General features: G+C 41.7%; 1 protein-coding gene across 11 annotated transcripts in view; it reads left to right on the forward strand.

Annotated features, from left to right (window-relative positions):
- Positions 1–23,878, forward strand: part of sfswap (splicing factor SWAP) — a 114,826-nt gene extending 90,948 nt beyond the window's left edge. For 2 of the 11 annotated variants that reach the window (XM_086011899.1, XM_086011898.1), the window contains exons 17-21: positions 552–713; positions 8,447–8,635; positions 17,381–17,419; positions 18,633–18,705; positions 19,468–23,878. In XM_086011899.1, coding sequence (XP_085868025.1) covers positions 552–713; positions 8,447–8,635; positions 17,381–17,419; positions 18,633–18,705; positions 19,468–19,533 — 529 coding nt within the window. In that variant the 3' untranslated portion in view covers positions 19,534–23,878. Of the gene's footprint in view, positions 1–551; positions 714–8,446; positions 8,636–13,893; positions 17,420–18,632; positions 18,706–19,467 lie in introns of those variants that run through there. The other 9 variants (XR_015081782.1, XM_086011900.1, XM_086011901.1 and 6 more) reach the window with 9 other exon arrangements.
- Positions 23,879–26,702: the final 2,824 nt, after the last annotated feature.

Here is a 26,702-nt window from a genome sequence, read left to right on the forward strand (position 1 = left end):
TCATAGTCTTTTCCGGGGCCCTATTGTATTTAGCTTGTCAGGTGGGGCAAAAGACAAGTTGGTCCTGTTTTGATTACACTTGCCTGTTAACAATGTGAAATTTTCACATTTAGATTGTAATATAAAGTTTTGCATAAAAGGCTGCTATTAGCTTGGGGAACTTGGGGTAAAATTTGGGAATAAACAGGAAAATGACAGTGTTAGAGGACATGTGTAAGGATTGTGTGGGTGTGTGTAAGAGGCGTTGCTGTTGAAATTGCAGTCACATACATTAATGGCTTGGATTCAGAAGCTGAATGCAAACTGGTCATACTTCTGGATGATGCCAAGTTAGGGGCAGATGAATCTGGGGTGGTAGCTCGGGAACTGTAGTAAGAGTTTGGTGGGTACGGTGTCCTAGTGGTTATGATACTGTGCTCGCAAATCTGAGGTTTGAGTTCAAATCCCACCATGGCAACTTGTGTAATTGAATTCAATAAATCTGGTAATTTGTGGGCTGATGCCAGAAAAAATTACACAAAATCTACCAGATTGTCATAAAAACCCAACAGGTGCGTTGATGTCCTTCAGGGAAGGGAACCTGCCACCCCTACCTGGTCTGGCCTACACGTGACTCCATTTCCATGGTTGATTCCTAATGCCCTCAGGGCAACAGAAAGGATGGGCAATAAATGCCTTGCCAGTGTTGGCCACATCACAAGAACAAATAAAATGTAAGTGGGCAGAGTGTTATACTTGATAGAGTTGGGAAATGTAAGTATCCATGAATGGTGTTTAAATATCTTATGAAGTTGAATGAGTCTGCTAAAACTCGATGAACAAAACATCTAGAGTGTTGAATTATATAACCAAAGACAGGGGAAGCCATGCTCAAATTATAGAGCGATCTGGTCAGATGATACCTCGTGTACCCTCCCTACCTGTAATCTCCTCCAGCCCCACAACCCTCCGAGATCTCGGTGCTCCTCCAATTCTGGCCTCTTGAGCATATCCGATATTTTAATCGCTCCACCATTGGCGGCCGTGCCTTCAGCTGCCTGGGCCCCGAGCTCTGGAATTCCCTCCCTAAACCTCTCCGCCTCTCTCTCCTTTTAAGACGCTCCTCAACCAACATAACAAAAACAAACAGATTATCTGGTCATTATCACATTGCTGTTTGCTATGTGCAAATTGGCTGCCGCATTTCCCACATTACAACAGTGACTACACTTCAGAATTACTTCATTGGCTGTAAAGCGCTTTGAGACGTCCAGTGGTCGTGAAAGGCACTATATAAATGCAAGTCTTTCTTTCAAAACCTAGCTCTTTGACCAATATTTTAGTCACCTGTCCTAATATCATGTGGCTCGGTGTCAAATTTTGTTTGTAACACTCCTGTGAAGTGCCTTGGGATGTTTTACCATGTTAAAGGCACTATATAAATGCAAGTCGATGTTGATGATGATGTCCAGTTGAAATGGGTGAGTTACAATGGACTGAATAACATTCCTTGTCTGTATCTAAATAATAATTCTAATAAATCTAAGAGCGTTAAAAAATCAAGCCTGAAGGCTTTGTGTCTTAATGCGAGGAGCATTCGTAATAAGGTGGATGAATTAGCTGCGCAAATAGAGGTAAACGAATATGATTTGATTGGGATTACGGAAACATGGCTCCAGGGTGGCCAAGGCTGGGAACTCAACATCCAGGGGTGTTCAATATTTAAGAAAGATAGGCAAAAAAGAAAGGGAGGTGGGGTAGCATTGCTGGTTAAAGACGGGATTAACACATTTGTAAGGAAGGATATTAGCTCTGATGATGTGGAACCTGTATGGGTAGAACTGAGAAATACCAAGGGGCAGAAAACATTAGTGGGAGTGGTATATAGACCTCCAAACAGTAATGCAGAGGTTGGGGATGGCATTAAAAGGGAAATTAGAGAAGCGTGCAATAAGGGCACAGCAGTCATCATGGGTGACTTTAATCTACATATAGATTGGGCTAACCAAATTAGTAACAATACTGTGGAGTAGGAATTCCTGGAGTGTTTACGGGATGGTTTCCTGGACCAATATGTCGAGGAACCAACCAGAGATCAGGCCATCTTAGACTGGGTATTATGTAACGAGAAAGGATTAATTAGCAGTCTTGTTGTACGAGGCCCCTTGGGTCGGAGCGATCATAATATGATAGAATTCTTCATTAAGATGGAGAATGAAGTAGCTGACTCAGACTAGGGTCCTGAATTTAAATAAAGGAAACTACGATGGTCTGAGGCACGAGTTGGGTAGGATTGATTGGGGAATGTCACTCAAATAGTTGATGGTGGATAGGCAATGGCAAACATTCAAAGACCGCATGGATGAACTACAGAATTTGTTCATCCCAGTTTGGCATAAAAATAAAACAAAAAAGGTGACTCAACCGTGGCTAACAAGGGAAATTAGGGATAGCATAAGATTCAAGGAGAGGACATATAAATTGGCCAGAAAAAGCAGTAAACCTGAGGATTGGGAGCAGTTTAGGATTCAGTAAAGGAGGACAAAGGGATTAATTAAGATGGGGAAAATAGAGTATGAGAGTAAGCTTGCAGGGAACATAAAAACTGACTGTAAAAGCTTTTATAGATATGTGAAGAGATAAAGATTGGTGAAGTTAAGCGTAGATCCCTTGCAGTCAGAATCAGGGGAATTCATAATGGGGAACAAAGAAATGGCACACCAATTAAATACATATTTTGGTTCTGTCTTCACAAAGGAGGACACAAATAACCTCCCAGAGATGTTGGGGAACATAAGGTCTGATTAAAAGGAGGAACTGATAGAAATCAGTATTTGTAGGGAAATGGTGTTCGGGAAATTGACGGGATTGAAGGCCGATAAATCCCCAGGGCCTGATAATCTACATCCTAGGGTACTTAAGGAAGTGGCCCTAGAAATAATAGATGCATTGCTGATCATCTTCCAACATTTGATGGAATCTGGAACAGTACCCATGGATTGGAGGGTAGCTAATGTTACCCCACTATTCAAAAAAGGTGGTAGAGAGAAAATGGGGAATTACAGACCAGTAGGCCTGACATCGATAGTGGGGAAAATGCTAGAGTCCATTATAATAGATGTAATAGCAGAGCACTTGGAAAATAGTGACAGGATCGGACAAAGTCAACATGGATTTACGAAAGGTAAACCGTGCTTGACTAATCTACTGGAATTTTTTGAGAATGTAACTGGTAAAATAGATAAGGGAGAACCAGTGGATGTGGTGCATTTGGACTTTCAGAAGGCTTTTGATAAGGTCCCGCATAAGAGATTAGCGTGTAAAGTTAAGGCGCATGGGATTGGGGGCAAGGTATTGACTTGGATAGAGAACTGGTTGGCAGACCGAAAGCAAAGAGTTGGAATAAACGGGTCTTTTTCCGAGTGGCAGGCAGTGACTAGTGGGGTACCACAGGGATCGGCCCTTGGACCCCAGCTATTCAAAATATATATTAATGATCTAGACAAGGGAACTAGATGTAACATCTCCAAGTTTGCAGATGACACAAAGCTAGGTGGGCGTGTGTGCTGTGAGGACGATGCCAAGAAACTCCAGCATGATTTGAACAGGTTGGGTGATTGGGCAGAAGCATGGCAGATGCAATATAACGTGGATAAATGCGAGGTTATCCACTTTGGTGGCAAAAACAGGAAGGCAGATTATTATCTGAATGGCAATAGATTGGGAGATGGGGAAGTGCAACGAGACCTGGGTGTTCTTGTGCACCAGCTGCTGAAAGTAAGCATGCAGGTGCAGCAGGCGGTTAAGAAGGCAAATGGTATGTTGGCCTTCATAGCGAGAGGGTTTGAGTATAGGAACAAGGATGTCTTGCTGCAGTTGTACAGGGCCTTGGTGAGACCACATCTTGAGTATTGTGTGCAGTTTTGGCCGCCTTATCTGAGGAAGGATGTTCTTGCCATGGAAGGAGTTCAGTGAAGATTCACCAGGCTGATACCTGGGATGGCAGGAATGACGTATGAGGAGAGATTGGGTCGATTGGGCTTCTACTCACTGGAGTTTAGAAGACTGAGAGGGGATCTCATTGAAACTTATAAAATTCTAACAGGACTAGACAGACTAGATGCAGGAAGGATGTTCCCGATAGCGGGGGAGTCCAGAACCAAGGGTCACAGTCTAAGGATAAGGGTTAAGGCATTTAGGACAGAGATGAGGAGGAATTTCTTCACCCAGAGAGTGGTGAACCTGTGGAATTCTCTACCACAGAAGGCAGTTGAGGCCAATTCATTAAATATATTCAAGAAGGAGTTAGATATATTTCTTAAGGCTAAAGGGATCAAGGGATATGGGGAGAAAGCAGGGACAGGGTACTGAATTTGGATGATCAGCCATGATCGCATTGAATGGCGGAGCAGGCTCGAGGGGCCGAATGACCTACTCCTGCTCCTATCTTCTGTGTTTCTATCCTGTACACTACTAGAGCTGCATTAGCTGTACATTTTCCTCTGACGGTTTTAAGTAAGATCAACATAATGGAAGTCACGTGAATAGAGACTGCACAGCAATTTCACCTGGCTCCTTCAAAGCCATGCAGCTGTGTGATAAGTCCTGGTTTTAGTCAAGTATATTAATGCCATAAATTGAATTGATAAAGTTAAGCTTATTCCCTTTGTTCATATAAAGTTGATGTAAGGCATTTCCTTGTGAGCTTCAGCTATATTTTACGAACTTGAATGTCTGAGCTCAGTATGATCAAGATTGAGATGGTTATAAATGAGGAAATAAGAAAGGCAATTGGTGGGTGTTTCAGAAGGATTATTGCACATATCAGATGTATTGGAATTTAATATGCTTTTCTCATTCCTCACAACAGCTGTATATACGAGAAGCTCTTTCATTCATCATACTTGTAAAAGAAGAAAGAATATTTTCTCCTTTTCTGTTATTAAGCCGCCAGAAATGTTAAAATGGTGACCTAAATACTACCACTGCTGTTTCATTAAATCAGCTTTCCATCCAGGACTATGGATGGATATCTCTATAGACCTTTATGCTTTTAGCAATTTAAATTCACATTTGTGCTTCCATCACATTCTTGCCAATTGGCCCCAGATTTATTCCAAAAAGAAGCTATATCTAAAGGTCTGTAAATTGCTTCAGGTTTTTGCTTTGCCGCTAGTAGAGGCAAAGAAAGTACTTGAACTGCTCATACAAGAGCATTATCCTGAGTGTTTCAAGGTTTAACATCTAGATATCATACAATGGAATTCTCGTTGCATTTGGCTTCGACAAAAAAAATCTGAGCACAAATGTTTGTAATGCATTAAAGGAAAAGCTGCACTGGCAGAATAAGCTTACTGAGTAATCAGTTAAATAGATGGAAAATATACCTTTGTTCACAATGAGCAGTAAGTAGTAATCTGTATTAAAATTACCTGTTGAAAAGCATTTAACATTTAATGTTAGCTCATATAATTATGACTGAGACGTTCTTGATGCCTTTAGCAGTTTTGATCATTTTGTTTTCTAATTTGTTCTTCATGCACTGAGCATGTTTGGTTAATTTAATAGGACAAACTCAGCATGGTTTTATGAAGGGGAAGTCATGTTTGACAAATTTGCTGGAGTTCTTTGAGGAAGTAACATATAGGGTGGATAAAGGGGAACCAATGGACGTAGTGTATTTAGACTTCCAAAAGGCATTTGACAAGGTGCCACACAAAAGATTATTGCTTAAGATAAAAAATCACGGGATTGGGGGTAATATTCTGGCATGGATAGAGGATTGGCTATCTAACAGAAGGCAGAGAGTTGGGATAAGTGGTTCATTCTCAGACTGGCAATCAGTAACTAGTAGTGTTCCGCAGGGGTCAGTGCTGGGTCCCCAGCTCTTTACAATCTATATTAACGATTTGGCGGAGGGGACCGAGTGTAACATATCAAAGTTTGCAGATGATACTAAGATGGGAGGGAAAGTAGTGAGTGAGGAGGACATTAAAAACCTGCAAGGGGACATAGACAGGCTAAGTAAATGGGCAGAGATTTGGCAGATGGAATACAATACTGGAAAGTGTGAGGTTATGCACTTTGGCAGGAAATATCGTAGAGCAAGTTATTATCTTAATGGCAAGAAACTGGAAAGTACTGAAGTACAAAGGGATCTGGGGGTCCTGGTGCACGAAACTCCAAAGGTTAGTATGCAGGTGCAGCAAGTGATTAAGAAGGCCAATGGAATGTTGGCTTTCATTGCTAGGGGGATAGAATATAAAAATAGGGAGGTATTGCTTCAGTTGTACAAGGTATTGGTGAGACCGCACCTGGAATACTGCATACAGTTTTGGTGTCCATACTTAAGAAAAGACATACTTGCTCTCGAGTCAGTACAAAGAAGGTTCACTCGGTTAATCCCGGGGATATATGAGGAGAGGTTGAGTAGATTGGGACTCTACTCATTGGAGTTCAGAAGAATGAGAGGCGATCTTATTGAAACATATAAGATTGTGAAGGGGTTGGATCGGGTGGATGCGGGGAGGATGTTCCAGATGATGGGTGAAACTAGAACTAGGGGGCATAGTCTTAGAATAAGGGGCTACTCTTTCAAAACTGAGATGAGGAGGAACTACTTCACTCAGAGGGTGGTAGGTCCATGGAATATGCTGCCCCAAAAAGCTGTAGAAGCTACATCATTACATAAATTTAAAACAGAAATAGAGTGTTTCCTAGAAGTAAAGGGAATTAAGGGTTACGGGGAGCGGGCAGGAATTTGGACATGAGTCTAGGTTCAGATTGGTCATGGCCCTGTGGGTAGCGGAGCGGGCCCAGGGGCCGTGTAGCCTGATCCTGCTCCTATTTCATGTGTCTAATTCTGTTAGATTCAGGAGCTATTTCTGTGATAGTAGATTGGCGGCTAGGATCAGATCAGCCATGATCTTAATGAATGGCGGAGCAGGCTCGAGGGGCCGATTGGCCTACTCCTGCTCCTATTTCTTATGTTCTTATCTGACGAGGAACATCGCTAGGAATGCCAATGCATTTGCACATTTTTGTCTTGTAAATAGTCTGCCTAAACTTTCAGGCAACTGGATGCCCTGGATGAATTCTTCCCAAGGCAGTCCTTTCATTGAAACTAGATTCAAGACTATCTTGGGGATGAAATAAAAACAGAAAATGCTGGAAACACTCAGCAGATCAGGCAGCATCTGTGGAGAGAGAAACAGAGTTAACGTTTCAAGTCGATGATCTTTGATCAGAACTGAAAGAAGTTGGAGATTTAGGCTAAAGGGATATGGGGAGAAGGCAGGGACAGGATACTGAATTTGGATGATCAGCCATGATCTCATTGAATGGCGGAGCAGGCTCAAGGGGCCGAATGGCCTACTCCTATCTTCTATGTTTCTATGTTAGCAGTTTAGAAGCAAGTACAGAGCCAGGGAAAAGGGGGCCAGACGAGGAAAGAACAACCGGGGAGGTCTGTGATCGGGTAGAAGGCAGGAGTGATGAAATGACAAAAGGGATGATGGTGCAAGGTGCACTGGGACAAGTGTTTGCTGAATTAGTTTGACTCAGGTGGTGGGGGCATTAGAAAGAACAACTTGCATTTATATAGCACCTTTTCAAGACCCTAGGATGTCCTAAAGCGCTTCACAGCCAATGTATTGCTGTTGAAGTGTAGCCACTGTTGTAATATAGGCAAATGTGGCAGTCAATTTGTGCACAGCAAGGTGCCACAAAGAGCCTTCAGATAAATTACCAGTTAATCTGATTTAGTGAAGTTGGTTGAGGGATAAATATTGGCTAGAACACGAGGAGAACTCGCCTCTTCTTCTTTGAATAAGGTATTTTACGTCCACCTGCGAGGGCAGATGGGGCCTCAGTTTAACAACTCATCTGAAAGGCAGCACCTCTAACAGTGAAGCACTCCCTCAGTACTACACTGATGTGCCTGCATAGATTATATGCTCAAATCTCGGGAATGGGGCGTGAACCCACAACTTTTAAACTCCGAGGCGAGAGTGCTCCCACTGAGCCATGGCTAACGCCTAAATTAGACTCTCTCTCCCCTCGGGTTAGGGAGCATTGAAAATAACCTGGGGCCCTCTTCCTGATCCCTAGCCTGTGATCCCATACTGCAAATACGCATGTGTGGTATTTTAGTGAGCGGGTTATTAGGCGTCAGATACGATATCTTTGATGGCAACAATAGTCTTGTGGCGAGTATTCACTTGAGCAGACTGGAGGGTTGTGGTGCTAATGAAACTACCCTTCCAGGAGAAGGGAGAAGAAAAGTAGATAACTCAACACACGTGTGTTCACTATCTGAGGGCATGTTTGATGATGGCAAGGGAAGTTGTGGGGCAAACTTCTTAGTGATTTACCTCATGAGGTAACTTTCTTTATACGCTACATGCTGAGGGCATGTTCATTCAAAAGATTGCTCATATACTGCTTTGCAAAAATGTGTCTCATCCAGGTCTCCATATGAAAAGAAGAAGAAAAAGAGTTCAAAATCTCATCCTAAGTTAAAAGGAAAAGCTTTACGTTCACGCTCACGGTCTTTATCACCGAAAAAGTCAAGCATAAAGTCTTCAGCACTAAGTTCAGCACATTCTACCAGTTTGTCACCAGCAGAGAGCAGAGATTCCAGTCAGGAACATTCAAGGTAATCTATTCTTCACATCCTTATAACACATCAACTAGATATTAAGCGAGCCATATTATTTAGTTTAGGCTTTGGAAGTACAGTGGCTGATGAACCACTAACAATATACAAGATAAGCGTACCTAACATTTTTCGCAACTTTTTAGAACTACTCAAATGGAGCAGGACTGCTGCCGGTACCATGCAGATGGCTAAGCATGATGTAGTTGTGTGGCTTGAAATACATACAGCCTTGTCTCCCTCTTTGTTCTAGGCTGTGTGCACTACAGTGTAGGCTGACTATACTGTTCTTCCAACTGTCTGATCAGGATGGAAAGGAACTCAGATTGATTGCCTAATTCATTAAATGTACATTTTTGAATCACTGCTGTGAGAAATTAGATGTTTTAAAAAAAAAAAATTAAAAACCTCAACTTAGATACTTAATCAAAGTTAGAATTCCTCCACATTAACTTTATGTCTAAAATAGGTTGTCATCCAAATAAGGGAGGAAAACATTGGGACATGAGTCCTTTAGGAGTTTGGTGCCATACAGGAGTCCTGTTGGTGATGTGGTCCTTGCTTATCCCCATTGTACATGGAGCCTTGCTGTGAAATTGAACCTTTATCAGTCTAGGAATAGTTTCTGTTAGTGCATCAGAAAAATGTTGGTCTAACACTTAAGTCAGTCTTTCCTATTCATTTAGGTCAGTTTTATTGTTGTAACCCTTCACAATATTTGTTTTTAAGGCCATCGTAAAGTTCATAGGATTTTGGCTTCAGATTTACTTTTGTGTTTTAAGTTCATTGGTTGAATTCTGCGTCATTGCGTCATTTCTTGTTGAGTTGGCTTTGGTTGGCAATGTCAGTAACTGGTCTTGAAATCTGTATGTCTCATTAATGGCTCCTTCCTAATGACTAACAGATGGAGATAACTTGTATTGTCTTGCAATGTTTCTAGAGGTGTATAGACTACTTCCGATTTAAGCATGTAATTCATAGAATGTTACAACACAGAAATGAGCCATTTAGCCCATTAAGTCTGCTTTTGTCTTCCTCCACATGGCCCACCTAGTCTAATCCCACACTCCCACTCATTCCCCATACCCTTTCATATTCCCCTCTTTCAAGTAACTATCAAATTCCCTATAAAATAATTTCTGCTTCAACAACAGTTTGTGGCAGAGAATTCCACATTCTGACTTCCATCTGTGGAAATTGTTTTAACTTTCCCTTTTAATTCTTTTCGTGATTATCTTAAATTTGTGCCATTGTTGCTGTCTCACTGACCAGTATCGCACTGAAAAACACAATGGATATTTGATCCAATTTACTGTAATGGCTGGTGAAACTGCAATATTTAAGCGCCTTGAGCCATTGGTTCAAGTTGTAAATGCAAGTTGTTGTTGCTGTTGCATTTATCTTGCGATTGGCTAAGAAACTGGCTTTTGGCTAACTCTTCAATAATGTAGATCCTAGTTGCTACAGGTTGACTGATGGAGGCACAAGAAAACTGGTAAGTTTACCATTCAACAAAATAGGTAAATAGCATAACTGGTAAACATGTAATATATAATAAAAGAATAGGAAAGGAAAGAAATGTTGGTACGGCATCTTTAGAGTACAGAAGATTAAGGGGTGATCTCACCTAGATGTTTATAATGTTAGAAGGATTCGGTGGGGTACATAGAGAGAAACTATTTCCTCTGGTAGGATAATCAAGAACGAGGGGACATAATCAATGTTCCCCCTAATTTTTTTTGTGTGCATGGTCCCTTTAACAGGCTGTGCAGCCCATTCAAAATTTTGCGCATGCATGAAATCTCCCATTCAAAAGCCGGTAGACATCTCTGCGGGGGTACACGGGAGCAATTGTCTAATGGTGGATTTTATTTATTAATTGTTGCATTTTTATAATAGGCTACTCAGACAAAGCTTTAAAACTCTGTGGGAATTTGTTATATAAAGTAGTTAATTTACTTCATGATGCACCAATGAGTACACAGAGATGATGACATACAGCGCCCACGCCTCCACTCACCTTACTTACAGTGTAGTTTCAGTTGCCCTGCAACTGTCCAGTCTAACTGAGCTCAAAACTAAGTCGGGGGGGGGGGGAGGGGTTTGGGTTGTATACGTCGCGCTATAACCACGTCGTCTGGTCACAATGCATTGGCATCGGCACCAATGGAGCAAAGTCAATGACTGGTAGGCATAGTGGAGTAGTGAAGCGTGTCAGAGCAGTCGCTCCCAATGCCATGTGGGCGCATTGCAGCATACAGAGGGAAGCACTCACTGCCAAAAGCACCCCTACCAACTTGAAGGAGGCGCTGGACAATGCTGTGAAGATGGTAAACTTTATAAAAACTCGACCCTTGATTTCCAGAATATTTTTCACTCTAATGAGATGGGAAGTGAACACGTCAATCTATTGCTCCACACGGAGTTTCGATGGCTGTTGTATAAATTGTAATACACATATACATTTTGTACAATGCTTTGGCATTAAAGGGATTAAAATATTAAACCTATATGTTCGTAGGGGTACGCTGGTAGATCTGGAAGGGGATGCGCAGTAAGTAAAGTATGGGAACCTCTGACCTAGATCAAGTAACATTTAATCATGTAATGGTTGCTGTTGCCTAGGAGTGCCACTATTTCCATTCCCAGTCTGCTATCTGGGCCATTTACCATTACCAAGTCAAGATGTGCGTGACCTCTCGTGTTAACTTCTTGCATGCTGCATCTGAAATATTATTGTTAATACAGGAAACTTTTTTTTATCCGATCAAAAAGTCCGGATTACAGAAAGGTATACTTACGAGAGCCCCATACACGGCCACAGGTGCAGGAGCCCCGGTTACACGGCACTTATGCAGGAGTCCCGGTTACACGGCCACAGATCCAGGAAACCCGGTTACACGGCCACTAATATATAGTAAAACTTACCTGAACCTACTCCTGAAATTTGCCGGTTAAGAGAGATTTCCTGTAGGTGATTCTTCAGCTTCACCACATAGTGAACTGAAACTATTATTATTTTAAAAATAACCAGTCCAGGGCTGGATAGTTCCCTGGAGATGGCAGTCCTGGAAAGATTACATTTAATGCTGTTATATTGTTGGTATTTTGACATTAGTGAGATCCATGCCCTGGAAGTAGATGCATCTTATGCTTGGCATTCAGATAGGGTAATTTTAAAGCCATATTAAAATTTATGCATCAAATTTTTCCTTAAGGTTTACCTATCTTAGTAAATTATGGTGTCATTTTTACCAACGACATATTTCCTTGTTGGAATGGATGTATCAATTTGTTGGTTTGCAAAGCCTTAATGCCCCGTCGGCGATAAAACCAATAATGCCTACCAATCTGGGCAGCGGCTTTGCACTTGGTAACAAAGCTACTTCTGTTTGGCGTATTCCAGTTTAAACCTGACTACTCAAAGCCAGCGAATACTCTGATCTTACTATATATACTCTAGTCTGGTCTCAGAATGTGAGTGTGCCTTTCTGTATTCTGTACTACTTTGGCATAGTTTGCGTTGAGAGTGCGAGAAGACCATATGACCAGTATGGCTCCTGTATGGTAAACTTTTAAAGAGACAGTGGTGTCTTTCTTTCTATTCCCTCACTGCACACCCCCCCCCCCCCCCCAGATGACCACCTGTTCCTTGCTTTGCTGAAGTTCCACTGCTTCATAGGTTGAGGAAAACCTACATCTATGGAAGCTAATCTAACATTGTCCCAGTAGAAGTTGATATTAACAGCAATTTGATTTTTACAACACTAAGCTTGCCCTTAACTAATATTACTGTCACCAGAATCTCCGCTTTCCGTGTCCCAAACACTATCCCATGAGAGTAAATAGCTTTTAGGTGGATTCTGCAAAATGGCTAGAGGATGATCATAGTTTTATGTATAGTTAGCAAGACCATTCTGCTGAATGGGAATATAAGTATTAACAGTTACTCCATATTGTTGAAAGTGTTTTTTCACACTTTTTAAGACTGGAAAATGAATGAAACCACTTGGTAATATCGGCACTAGGTAAATGTTTATTATTTTGAAAATTGTATTTACACATCGCATTGTTTCAGTAGAATAATGGGCAAACAGTAGTAGGCAGATATTTGATTGGGAAAATCCTTGGGAAATCTGCTACTTAAGTTAAATGAGTGCTCCTGTTATACTCTAGTCCTTGTGTGTTTACATTGCTTTGGTTGCATCTTTTGCAGTCCTGCCCTTGACTGGCACACCCATACACACATCCAGCATGGTAATGGTGAGTGCAACGCACTGCCTCAACGCATTTCAAGGTGCCCAAGCCCTTGATACAGCCTCACCTGCTAGCTCCTATGTCGTAGCTTGGGGCTGGATATTCCATATAACATTTGTTTAGATGTATGAACGGCTCAGGTTATTGTCCCCCTTGCCCTCTGGAAATGTGCTTTCTGCAGGTACTGATGCATCAGTTATACTCAGGAACTGATATTATTAGACAACCATATTTTAAGAATAGGGTGAACATGCAATAAATCCAAATATTGGACTTCATTATGACACCTGTTGGATTTGTAGATCACTGCTATTAAAACATTTACTTCAGTAATGAGTTTGTCGTAAAGTTAAACAAAATAATACAGGCTCGGTATCATTTGGCCCTACTGGAAACCGATTGCAAATCTTTTAAAAGATAAAAGGCCTGTACAAATTGAACATTGCTAACCTCAGGAATGCATGTCCACGTCACATTGGATGTAGCTGATAGCCAGTCAGCAACCAACCCTCATTACATTGTGTCATCCAGTCCACTTTTTGGATTAATATTGTATCTGGTGGTACCATGCCATGTGAATCAGTTTATACGATGACTGAGTGGGTTTTATTGTGATTTTTTTTTTATTTCTAATGAAATGTTCTGAAGATGGCAGTTATATTTTTGTGGCAGGGACTACATGCGGCAGAGGGCAGAAGACTTCTGTGATGTTCCGGTGACACAGCTACTCTTTATTCTCTTTGTATGGGAGTGCCATTGTTATGGTAGTTGACCTCGTGTTTCTTACTGTCCTTGAATACTGTATCAATAGAGTCCACCAGTGTCGGGGTGCTTTCTCCACACCCCGATCTACTTCAAGAGACTCGAATGAGCCTTTCAGGGTTTAAAATGTGCTGCAAGTGTCACTGGACCTTCCTGATTTCTGACCGCTATGACCGCTGTCTCCTCTGCCTTCTCATGGGACTCAATTTATTATCCTGTACCCACTACCAACTTTTCAGGGAGAACCTAGAAAGAAAGACTGAAAACTTGGAAACAAACTTTAGAAGATTGGATGGCAGGCCTCGACGCAGAGCAATACAGGAGTGCCAACCTGTGCAGCACCAGACATGCCATGAGTGAGCCCAGGGAGTCCTCTTCATTATGAAAAAAAATAAAAGCTCAAGAAGTACTCCCAGAGGGTTGACCATGATAGGTCTAGGGAACAAAGCAGGTCTAGGGCTTTACCTGAGAAGTCCTCTGTGCCATTTCAGTCAACTAACACTGGTACAGTGGACTCTTAAGGAGATTCCTAAGCCAATGGTCCAACCTCCACAATTAGGCTTCACCTTCCCTGCATAGGCTGGTATTGGTGCATTCTCAACACACATTCGAGCATCGGTTTCTTTTGTTAATTTGCACTAAGATCAATTTCTAGCTTGAGTAGAGTCGAGGAAAGTAACTCCGGTCAAGTAAAGCAACCTCGACATAGACCTTTGGTTTGGTGTCCAGATAAATTAGTCCCCTACAGTTTTGGATCAGTGAGTAATCCTCTTGCATGAACTGATGTGCATAATTTCTAAACTGCTTTCAGCATCACCTGCCTTGATATGAAAAATTGAGATGCAGTAGGCTCACGAGACACTTGCTCCTCACAGTGCCATGGCCTAAGTAGAGTCTGAGTGGGTGGTAGGGTAAGGAAGAGAATCTTCCACATGACTCCTATCCCTTCAGAACCAGGGATTGGGATAACATTACTAAAGTAGCATTCACCTTGACTGTCCTTCTGTTAAAGAACCCAGCTCAGGGTATGGGCAGTTTCTCAATGAAATCTGTCTTGTCAATTTTCCAGGAATTTTGTTTCTTGATGCTCTAGATCAGGGTTGTGTAAAATCCAGTCCATGAAACTTCGTTGTATTAGTGCTTGTATTTATTTGTTGATTTGTTTAACCCAGAGTTTTGGAAAGAGCCATTTCTAGCGCTGTTGTCTCATTGGATAAATAAGAGTTCTGTTACTTTCAGCAACTTGAGATATTTGTAAATGAATGGAAGCTTAGGTTCAGAGTTAATGTTCTTGGGTATCATGGTACTCACCAAGGTGGTCCACAATGCAAAGTCAGGCCACCCCTGCTCTAGGTTGGAAAATCTTGAGTTAATGAATTACAGTGGTCGTCAGTCGACACCGACTTTTTAAACTACACCTGTAGCGAAATCCTTGGTAGATTTCCGATGAAGTTAAGGATGGCAACTATTTGTAGAATAAGAACCATGCTGCCCAGGTGGAGGACCCAAGGTTCTGGATGCAGGAAAGAATGTGGTGTGCCTCCACGGGACCCTTTAGATGAGAGTGGTTGCATACCATACATCATCTGCTAGTTTTGTTTGAGTGCTATCAATATTTGATCAGAAAGAGACTGTTGAAGTATTTTTGATCTATATAGCTGCGTGCTGTCAGACATCACTCGAGATACTTGAACCAGGATCTGCAGGTCTCGGCTTGATGGCAGTAGTGAATCATTTTTATAATATTGACCCACTGTAATTAAACCTCCAGACACCTAAACTTTACAACAGCGCTGTTTGAGGTGCAATCCTGAAGCTAAATTTTCTCTTGAGATATAGTTGCAGCCTCCACCTCGTCTTCTCACTCTGGTGATGCTTCCATAGTAAGATTGAATGCCATTTGTTAGATAAATGCATGTGCGGCTGTTGGCTGGATGACTAGCGTTTGTTATTTCAGACCCTCGTATTGGGCACCATTCAGTGCATCTCAGGAAGAGCAGAATGCTGGGTTTAAATTGTGACCCTTCTACCAGAACACCAGATATCATCACCGCAGTGTAGCCTTCTCACCCCTCCACTTTGCTTAAGAGAGCAGAGTTTATTAGCCAAAATAAGATACATCCTCAAGAATGTATGCAGATACGATGAAACTCCTGTTTCTCAAGTTGAATTATTCAAAAGTGGATCTGTTGGTAATAAACACTGACGGCTGCATGGCTTCTGCTCAAGAGCAGCGACCCTTCAGCAGCCTTCCCTTCTCTTGGGAGGAGAAAGCTTTATGGGTACTTTTTGTTCATCCAGAACCCCCACCTCTTCCCTGAAGTTACTTCAGAAAGTCCAGGACGAGAAGTATGTGAAGATTTCCTACTGGTCACTTAAGGGGAGATTCTAACACCACTTCAACCCAAGGGCAACTCCCATTTTATTTTCCAATTGCAGGGATCATTGCTCTGAATTGGAAGCGGCGGGATGGACTTTGCATCTATCCTCAGTCATCCGTCCGTGAAAGCGCATCTGCTAAAAACGACCGACACAAAGCACATCAGTTTATGTAGTGGAAATTATAACAGCCTCCAGAAGCATGTGATGCCAGCTGAAAAGGCTTCACCCCACTTACAGTATTCCTTTTGTTAGGGAATACTTAACTTTGCTGAATCAAAGTTGGTTGTATACCAGTTTCTACAGCTGCTATGGGAGTTTCTATTCATCTTTTGACCATTCATTTGAGAGACTGCTCAGTGAAATTGCATTTTATGAAAGGAACGTTAGAAACTGGGCTGCCCCACAGATCTGTGTTTGTGGCTTGGACCTTGGTTTGATGTTGCAAGAATTGCTGCACCCACCTTTTGAATTATGGAATCCTGTAGGCTTGAGGAATGGATATTCAGAGCTCTGGTGAGGTACAGATCAACCAGAATTCCTCCGAGGACAGGCCCATCGTCTGATCTCACCCAAAATCATTCCGAAGATACTTCCCAAGTTTTATTCTCCTCCAGGATTTCACTCATTCTTTGCATCCCCCAAGTTAAGGATAGCTTTTATTTTTTATGGGAGTTGGATATTGGGAAAGCTTGCTAAGCAGTGGCTGGTTAAATGTGTTCTGAATGTTTAAGCACCGTTGCCGACCGCACTGGAGAGGAACCAATTTTTCAGAGTCAAAGAGCTTCTGACCAGAGTTAAAACCACTACTTGGACCAGTTTTGAGAGAGTGCCCTAATGCAGTATCTGCAAGCCTCCTATTACTTGGACCAGTCCTGAGACTTTCACTCAGCAAAAGGGATGTTCACTTGGGGAAATTGGTCCAGGGGGACACGTGTAAGTCTCACAATGAAAAGCAGTATCATTAGTTCAGAATTCATTGGTTTGTGGAGGATAATGAATGAAGAAGAAAATGTAACCTACCTCTGGTAGAGTCTTTTTTTTGTTCAATTAACATCCTCCAGATACCAATTTCTTGCCCCCTTCCTCCTTTGTCCCCTGATCTGGGAGTATGGGCTTGTTGTGCTTTTTTTAAATAATAAAAAAAAAAATTAATTAACTAGCTTTCAGCTGTATTGCCACCACCTCCTTGGTTTGAAAACAACTAAGGAATGTTCCAGGGCAGAATTCATATATTGTAAAGAATGGGAAGGTCACTTGACCATGATATCCAATTGTAAAGGGGCACTGTCCCTGTGCTTTTATTTTCCCCTCCATTCGACTGGGCTTGTTCATTGGTATGAGAAGGATAACTTCATTTGAAGAATGGAGAAGACCCTACCAGAGGTAGGTCACCTAACTTTCCTGATAACCGATGCGATTAGTAATGTAGAAGTTAGTGGGGTATGGAGAAAGGTGGGGAGGATATCAAAAATGTGCTTTGAAGCAGAATTTTCCCCTCCAGCAGGTTGTTTGCAAATGATGCAACATGTTAAAACGGAATAAAATATGTATTCTATTAAATAGAACAAGCATAACCTGGGTAAACATGGTTCAATTTTGCACTATACCCAAATTACAGCAAAAGCAACAGATTTTATTATTACTGTGCCTCCCATTATTTTGCAGTGAGATTAATGCATGTTAATATTTTCACCAGCCAGATAAAATGTTTTGCTATGTTAGGGCAAATCCCATATGCTATTAGTTCTGATTTTTTGCCATTTTTATGTAGTAATATAGCTCTTTTTTTTGGATTAACCAAGCTTTTTAGGGACTGCTAACCACCCCCTCCCCCATGTTTCCTTTACTATTCAATGTTTCAGTAAAATACTAGACATTCAGTTTAGATCATGCACCCAACTAGTCATTTCATTTTAAGCATTTTGTGTTCATTTATTTTACAATTTGTTGGTGCAGCTAAAAGTGTTATTTTTACTATTAAATGTGTTTACCTCCTAGTAACCTTGCCCAAGCTAATTTTGCAATTTTCATTTATACTCCAAGCCGAGGAGTTTCAACTGTGAATGTATAGCCAAGTGAACATGCTGAACAACTCTACTTGGCTGGCATGTTAAAGTTGCTTGAAAGTTCACTGTTCTGTTCTGAAAGTGGTTTTGTTGACCCAGTTATATTGTGTAAATGTGAATAACGGATGGCTAGCAAAGACTCTATTGTCGTAAACTGTGAACAAAGCTCAAATTGTCAACAGAACCGAGATTGAACCATGCCCTTAAATTTAATACCAGATAAATGTTCACAATGCAGCTCAATGCTCATTGTAAAACTTACATTTTTGATTTACTTACCATTACTTGGCAAGCACGGTAGAGATGGCATATTGTAGGTAAAAGGTTTATTAAAAAGTAACAAGGTGGGCTCCAAAGATACTGTGCATTGTGTGAATGATGCAGCAATGCCAGATATTTTCTGGTAAAGTATAACTGGGTTCTTGCTGCAAATGCATCATACACGTTGCATATAAATGAATTCAGTTTCAATGCAGAAATATCAAAATACAATTCTTTCCGCCCCCCCCCCCCCCCCCCCCCATTTTTAGGGGCTGCTCTCAGGAAAAGGATGGAACAGCATCTCCAGAACTGCTATCTTCAATGCAGAGTAAAATAACTCAGGTAAGAATTCGCAATACTGGCTTTTTTAATATTACTACTTAATCTTGGTGTCTGGGTGTCGCTAGCAAGGCTGCCATTTATTGCCTATCCCTAGTTGCCCTTGAGAAGGTGTGGTGGGCCGCCGCCTTCCGCTGCAGTCCGTGTAAAGGGGGTCCTTCTATCTGCGAGTAAAGGTTGAAGGGGAATGAGTAGCTTATACAGAAAGTACTTGATGTGCCTCAATAAATCCGAGACTCGATGTTAGCGAAACAAAACAAGGCTTTTATTGACTTAGAAGGTAACACACAGAGGAGAATGTATCTTCCATCCAGAGGTCTGCCGTACTGGATGTGCTGCAGGCTGGGCCAGCTTACATAGGAGCCAGGTATGGGCGGAGCCCTACACACAGTACAATACAATGGAAATGAAACTGAAACCAACCACAGTCACAGGCAGAGAAATACTGATGAATGATGAATGGAATATTTCATCACACTACTATAAGTCCCTTAAGCACCCTTTCCTGCTCTGGTGGTTATGATTACTCTAAAATGGAAGGAAATGTGTAAGAAGGAAGATTGAAATTCTTTCAAGCATTGTATTTGTTGGCTGTACTGATGATGCAGTAGCTCGGACTGGTTCCTGCATTACAACCGTGACTACACATCAAAAGTACTTAACTGGCTGCAAAGGGCTCTGGGGCGGCCCGAGGTTGTGAACGGCGCTATATAAATGCACATCCTTTTGCAGTTATTTCATTGTTTTTTCTTTCCTTTCATGTAGGATCTAATGGCTAAGGTGAGAGCAATGCTGGCTGCTTCAAAAGATGTACAAACCAACGTTTCCTGAAAAACCACAAGCGGGCCCTGCGGGAACACGAAGATCCAAACTGGCTTCACAAAAACCACAAGTGGGCCCTGCAGGAACACGAAGATCCGGAGTGGCTTCACAAAAACCACAAGCGGGCCCTGCAGGAACACGAAGATCCAAAGTGGCTTCACAAAAACCACAAGCGGGCCCTGCAGGAACACGAAGATCCAAAGTGGCTTCACAAAAACCACAAGCGGGCCCTGCGGGAACATGAAGATCCAGAGTGGCTTCACAAGAAGCTTGAGCTGCCTTGTTGCAAGAACTAATTTAGTTAGACAATTTGGGCAGTATTCCACTTTGGCAAAAACTGTTTTGTATAGCTCCTTTTGATAGGTACAGTTTGAACTGAGATCTTGCTCTGTTCTGTTGATGTTTTGCAATTTCCCCCTCCTGTTCTTGAACACAATGAACGATATGTGCTCTACGGTGTCTGAATACCCACCAACATCTCTGGAAATTTGGGGGCGCACTTTGTATTGAGCACCAGAAACTAGCTGCCTACAATCACTTGTGATAACCAGACAGGAGCTTAGCTTATCCTTCTGTGAAGGAGTTTTACTACTTGATTTCTACAAAGATGAAGTAACATCTCATTTTGTAAATTTGAGGAGTTCTCTGGACGTAAGTCTTTGATGGCGACTGTATGGGGTTTCTGCCTTGGAGCAGTATGTACAGACTAGTCTTAAAGACCAGTCGAGGCACAGCAGAGCATACCATCAACATTACTTACGATACAGTGTGTATCGACCATTTTCTGAAAGCATTGCATTTATTTAAACAGCTGCATATAAATTTACTTTGATTTCGCACCCAGAAGAGTGTGTGACTGGGCTCTAGTAAGGTAAAGTTTTCACCCACAGTGATGCAAATCTATTGAAATATTAAAGATAACTTATTTGTTTAGAATAATGGTTAAGGATTTATTTGTAAAAATGGAAACGCTTGAATATTTCACCTGCTTGAAAAGGTAATTTTCAAGTTACTGTTCAATTGGTGCTTTGTGTTCAAATTGGCTATTCTGACAGTCTCAGCTTATTAATTATCCTGCCATTTTGATGCCACTGCAGTTCACATCCATTGTGCGCAGTTGCAATGGCGCCACCTGACACAATAAGGTTGGAGGAAGAATTATGATTTCTGACTAGTGTAAATGTGGTTAAAATGATTGCATGTTTGGTAAAGCTAAAATGTCAATTAATGGTTCACTCACTCTTGCACAACACGGATATTGCCCCAGCTTATTTGGACTAGACTTTTCTGCTACTGGAGAGCTATAAACTCAATACTGGTCATTGTTAGCCAGTGCTTTGTGCTCAGTGGGGCAGGATCTGAGTGACTGGAAATGTGTACAATCAGTATTGTATCCATACCAATTGGCTCAGTGTATTTTCCAGTGAACCTGTTAACTGCATAAACCACCACAGCAACACAACCTTGTATTTTTTTTTTTTAAAGCACTTGATTTATTTTTGGCTTGGTTTATTGTATGCCACGTCATTTAGCTGGGAAGTGACAGCAATGTCTGTCTCGAATTATTAAGCTAGTACTGTCATGTATAAAAGCACCCCTTTGTAGCCACCTCTAGGTTTTTTCCACCTCTGGCACCCGTTTCTTGGTGCTGTTGAAATCTGGGAGCAGGAATCCATATAAATTTTGCAAGACTACTTTTTGATCTGCAGTTTTCTTTAATTTATTTCTTGTCATACCCGAGCTCTTTGCTTAAATTCACTCCAGGTTTCAGAAGTGCCTCTGCTATCACTAACGGCTGTGCTTGGGTGTCTAGATGATTGCAGTGTTTGATAGTACAGTATGATGTTTTAGACAACCCTTCTGAGGAAGGTTAAAAGAACAAGCTCCCATTTCAGTTACAAGAGGTGATCAGGGAAAGTTGAGACCCAAAGGTAAGAGAAACTAAGATTATATCACATTTTTTAATGCTTGCCAGAAAGTGGAAAAACTAAAAGACCAGACAGAACTAGTTATATTCCTCCCAACACTCCCAAGATAAACTCAATGCATCATTCAGTAAGCATCTCAAAGTCGTGCGCTGAGCGATATTCCTATGCGTGGTTCTGTGTGGTAGGGGTAGGCTATGGGTTGACACCGCTCCAATACTCTGGGTGCTCGTGTAAAAAAAAATAAAAAATCAATTAATTTCCTAGATCTAATGGAAAGCTTCTCGACCCAACTACAATCGGATCACCCTGATCCTAGCCTCGTGGTCTTTAAAACCCTATGCAAGAAATTTGGTGGGCTGGCTGTCCAAAGTTGGACGTGCAGTGTAATGTACTTTAAGAAAAGATCCTTAGCTGAATTGACATTAGCATAGTTGGCTCCTGTAGTTTGTGATTCCGATGTGTCAGCTCACTGGAGAAAAGGGGGTGATGTCTAAGCAAGTTAGTGCAACGCTCACTGGTATCAGAGCCTGAGAAGATCCTGATGGCACAATTCAAGCCAAGTTTTGTTGATCTATCTATGAATGCCAATAATTCTTAAGATATAGTTCTTCCGTTATCTGGGGCACCTCCACCTTAAAACAGGTTACCCGAAGACATATTTTCCTACTGAGCAAGGTTCCAAAGCATGATTGCTCTGATGGGAAGGAATAGAATGGCAGGCAAATGGTACCAGTCTTAAGTTTGAAAGGGATTTCCAGGTAGGATGGCATGCCTTGTCCTCTGGTTTATGAAGATTATTGAAAGGATGGAGAATAGAACGCCAGAGGTGAGTTACCAACCTTTAGTCTTTGTATAACATTTGGGACCAACTACAGAGTCGATTCAAACTGCATAGTGAGAGCAGCACAGAGTACAGTATGTTGTCAACGTTAACATTTATACCTGATCCATTGCCAAAGCCCCAGTTGTGTTAAATACTCAGAATTTGTTTGAGTAAAAGATAAGTTTGAAATTGAATTACTTTATATTTTTAAAAGTAAAGAATTTAATTTTTGAATCCGCATACTGAGATTTGTGTATTCGTTTACAAAATTTTTAATTCAAAATCAAGTTTATGGATACATAATTAATCATTTATTTCTCTATACCAACCGTGGCAGTATTATCATCTCTGCTTACTCAGTAGTACTGGGGGTCTAAATGCAGTTCTACTAAGTTACTGGTCTCATGAAACCTGTAAAGTATTTATCAGAGATTCACTTTTTCTACCCTCTCTTATTCCTCCGATATCAATTCTCTCAGCCTTTTTAAGTTTCTTTTGTGTTTCTTCATTCATATACTGAAAGTAAGGAGAAAATTCCAATGGGATTTCCGGTTAAAGCGCATTAGTAGGGAGGTTTGTTATACCCTGTACTAGGAATCAAATTCATCACAGATGGGGCTATCGTACCTGTTAGTCTCATTAGGGCAAAACATTGTCTGATCTCGGACTTTAATGGAACTAAACCCAGTATCACGTTAAAAGTTATCACAGTTGCTTTCTAATAACCTGCGTTTAATGACAATATTTAATTGTTAAATTTATAGATGCATTAATGTACTTGAACTATTTCTGTTCTGATTTTTGCTGTCAATCTCTTGAATGAGTCCCTCAGGGAAGTTGCAAAATCATCCAACCTTTTTATTATTAACTGTCCAGAAGCAATCACCCAATTTATAATAAAATAATTGATTGGAGATAGAATTCCTCAAAGCGATTGGACAAGGGCGGGGCTGGGGGGTTGGTGGTTTCTATGCCTGTGGAACTTTATCGCTATAGTTTCAAATTGATCATTTCTTAATGTGCATAACTTCTGACGCTTTCAATAAGTTGTAAAATCGCTGCGGCATTGGTATCCCGGAGAGCATCATGACAGCCAAGAACACCAAAGCAAACACCAGCCTTTTCAAGAAGGGAAAAGATTGTGGGCAGAACCGCATGTAGTGGAAGTGGCACCAAGGTACACCAGTATGAATTCAGTGAAAGGAAGACGAGAATTTGCATTTAATAGCACCTTATCACATCTCTCACGTCCCAAAGCATTTCACGTAATGAAGTGGGGTTAGTTGTATATGCAAATACAGCAGCCTTTTGCACATATCAATGAGATGATTAACCAGTTACTCTGTTTAAGTGGGTTGCAGTTTGAAAAGTGGTGCATCCTTACTCCCATGTGCAGTGTTCTGTACCTGCCCTTGAATTACCTGTTAGCAAGTCATGTTTCCTCTGGTTCTGTTTCTCCTCTTTCTTCCTCCACCCCTTCCCCTCTTCTCCCCTGCAACACACAGCATTTGTGGTTGCATAAAGCAATATGAAGTTTGGAGCCCTATAAAAGACGGGTGTATTTAAAAATTGTAAATAAACTACTTTTATTAACTTTCCAGAAGTGTAATTGAGTCAATTCAATTTTAAAAGCACAAAAAAAAGTATTTAAACATGCTTTCAATATCTTCATGAATTTGAACAGAATTATCTTTGGTTCATTTTCCTAAACATTGTCTGGATGGTAAACATTTGATTTTTTGGGGTGGGTATGTCTCCGGTAGATTTTTTTTTTTTGGCTTCTGATTTTTGCCCACCCACCACTGAAGCTGCTGACCCTTGCTGGGGTGCAGGTTTGGCAGATACCGTCGACCCTTCGGTACCTCATGCAGGCGCCTGCCCTTATTGAGTGAGCCTAGGCAGCAAGTGTGAGCAGGGGCAACACAACCAAGCCCAATCGTGATCTCCACAAGGAGGCACTGTCCAACAGGACTTGCTGGGTAGCCATCAGGAGCGGGAACCTGGCTGCAAGCCTTACCTTAGCTGCTGAAGCCAAGTGCAGTGCCTCAGCTGCTGACCTCGGCTCAGATCAGATAACTGGGAGTTGCACCTGTGACCCAGTTTGCAATAAGATTTTGTTCTCTTTGCATGACTGCAGTTTTCGTAGTGAAAGGGATAAAAGTAATACCGGAGGTTCATCAGACCTGAGTATCTTGTACTCACTGAAGAGCATTTACTTGAATCGATACTCATTTAGGTATTTGATCCACTCAAGTCCAGTTCAGTGTAGCTGCGTAAATAACCTGTTTTGGCTTAACTTGCCCGTGTATTTAACCGATCTGTTAATGCAATTGCTGAGGGCTGCTTTATTGAGTGGATGTTCAGAACCATGAGTGATATTAAAAAAGTTGTAAATTTAGAAAAAAACTGAGCAATATAATTTAATAATCTTGTTGAACTGTGAAAGTTAATGTGGTCAGTGAATATGTTATGTTACCAGATTTTTGAATTGAGTACACTTCCATTCATGATGCAGAAACTTTAATCTGCTGCCTGGTTCTTGAGTATGAACTGGTGAATACGGGTTTCATAAACGAGCGCTTTAGTCTCTCCCTCGTGATGGCCGAGGGTGCATTACATCGGATATACGGCACAGAAACAGACCATTCGGCCCAACCAGTCCATGCCGGCGTTTATGCTCCACTCGAGCCTCGTCCCGTCTTTCCTCATCTAAATCAGCAGAACCCTCGATTCCTTTCTCCTTCGTGCTTGTCCAGCCTACCCTTAAATGCATCTATCCTATTCGCTTCAACCACCACCTGTGGTAGCAAGTTCCACATTCTCACCACTCTCTGGGTAAAGAAGTTTCTTCTGAATTCCCTATTGGATTTCTTGCTGGCTATCTTACATTGATGGCCTCCAGTTATGCTCTTCCCCACAAGTGGAAACATTCTCTTTGTATCCACTCTTTTCAAAACCTTTCATGATTTTAAAGACCTCTATTAGGTCACCCCTCAGCCTTCTTTAAAGAGAAAAGAGCCCCAGCCTGTTCATCCTTTCCTGATCTATATACCCTTGCATTTCTGATATCATCCTTGTAAATCTTCTCTGCACCCTCTCCAGTGCCTCAATATCCTTTTTATAATATGGTGACCAGAACTGCACACAGTACTCCCAAGTGTGGTCTAACCACAGTTCATAGACATAGAAGATAGGAGCAGTAGGCCATTCGGCCCATCGAGCCTGTTCTGCCATTTTAATGAGATCCTGGCTAATCATCTAAATTCAGTACCCTGTCCCTGCTTTCTCCCCATATCCCTTTAGCCTTAAGAAATATATCTAACTCCTTCTTGAATATATTTAATAAGTTGGCCTCAACTGCCTTCTGTGGTAGAGAATTCCACAGGTTCACCACTCTCTGGGTGAAGAAATTCCTCCTCATCTCAGTCCTAAATGGCTTAACCCTTATCGTTAGACTGTGACCCCTGGTTCTGGACTCGCCCGCCATCGGGAACATCCTTCTTGCATCTAGTCTGTCTAGTCCTGTTAGAATTTTATAAGTTTCAATGAGATCCCCTCTCATTCTTCTAAACTAGCGAATATAAGCCTAATCGACCCAATCTCTCTCCATACGTCATTCCTGCCATCCCAGGTATCAGTCTGGTGAATCTTCGCTGCACTCCATGGCAAGAACATCCTTCCTCAGATAAGGCGACCAAAACTGCACACAATACTCAAGGTGTGGTCTCACCAAGGCCCTGTACAACTGCAACAAGACATCCTTGCTCCTGTACTCGCATCCCCTCGCTATGAAGGCCAACAACCATTTGCCTTCTTAACCGCCTGCTGCACCTGCATGCTTACCTTCATCGACTGGTGCACAAGGACACCCAAGTCTCATTGCACTTCCCCTTTTCCCAATCTATTGCCGTTCAAATAATGTCTTCCTGTTTTTGCCACCAAAGTGGATAACCTCGCATTTATCCACATTATACTGCAATTGTCATGCATCTGCCCAATCACCCAACCTGTCCAAATCATACTGGACTTTCTCTGCATCCTCCTCACAGCATACATGCCCACCCAGCTTTGTGTCGTCTGCAAACTTGGAGATATTACACCTAGTTCCCTCATCTAGATCATATATATTGTGAATAGCTGGGGTCCTAGCACCGATCCCTGCGGTACCCCACTAGTCACTGCCTGCCACTCGGAAAAAGACCCGTTTATTCCAACTCTTTGCTTCCTGTCTGCCAACCAGTTCTCTGTCCAAGACAGTACCTTATCCCCAATCCCATGTGCTTTAACTTTGTACGCTAATCTCTTATGCGGGACCTTATCGAAAGCCTTCTGAAAGTCCAAATACACCACATCCACTGGTTCTCCCTTAACTATTCTACCAGTTACATTCTCAAAAAATTCCAGTAGATTAGTCGAGCATGATTTAC

This window comes from Somniosus microcephalus, chromosome 19 (assembly GCF_052327205.1).
Source record: "Somniosus microcephalus isolate GS21.2 chromosome 19, FLI_Smic_1.0, whole genome shotgun sequence".
Taxonomy (NCBI): Eukaryota; Metazoa; Chordata; class Chondrichthyes; order Squaliformes; family Somniosidae; genus Somniosus; species Somniosus microcephalus.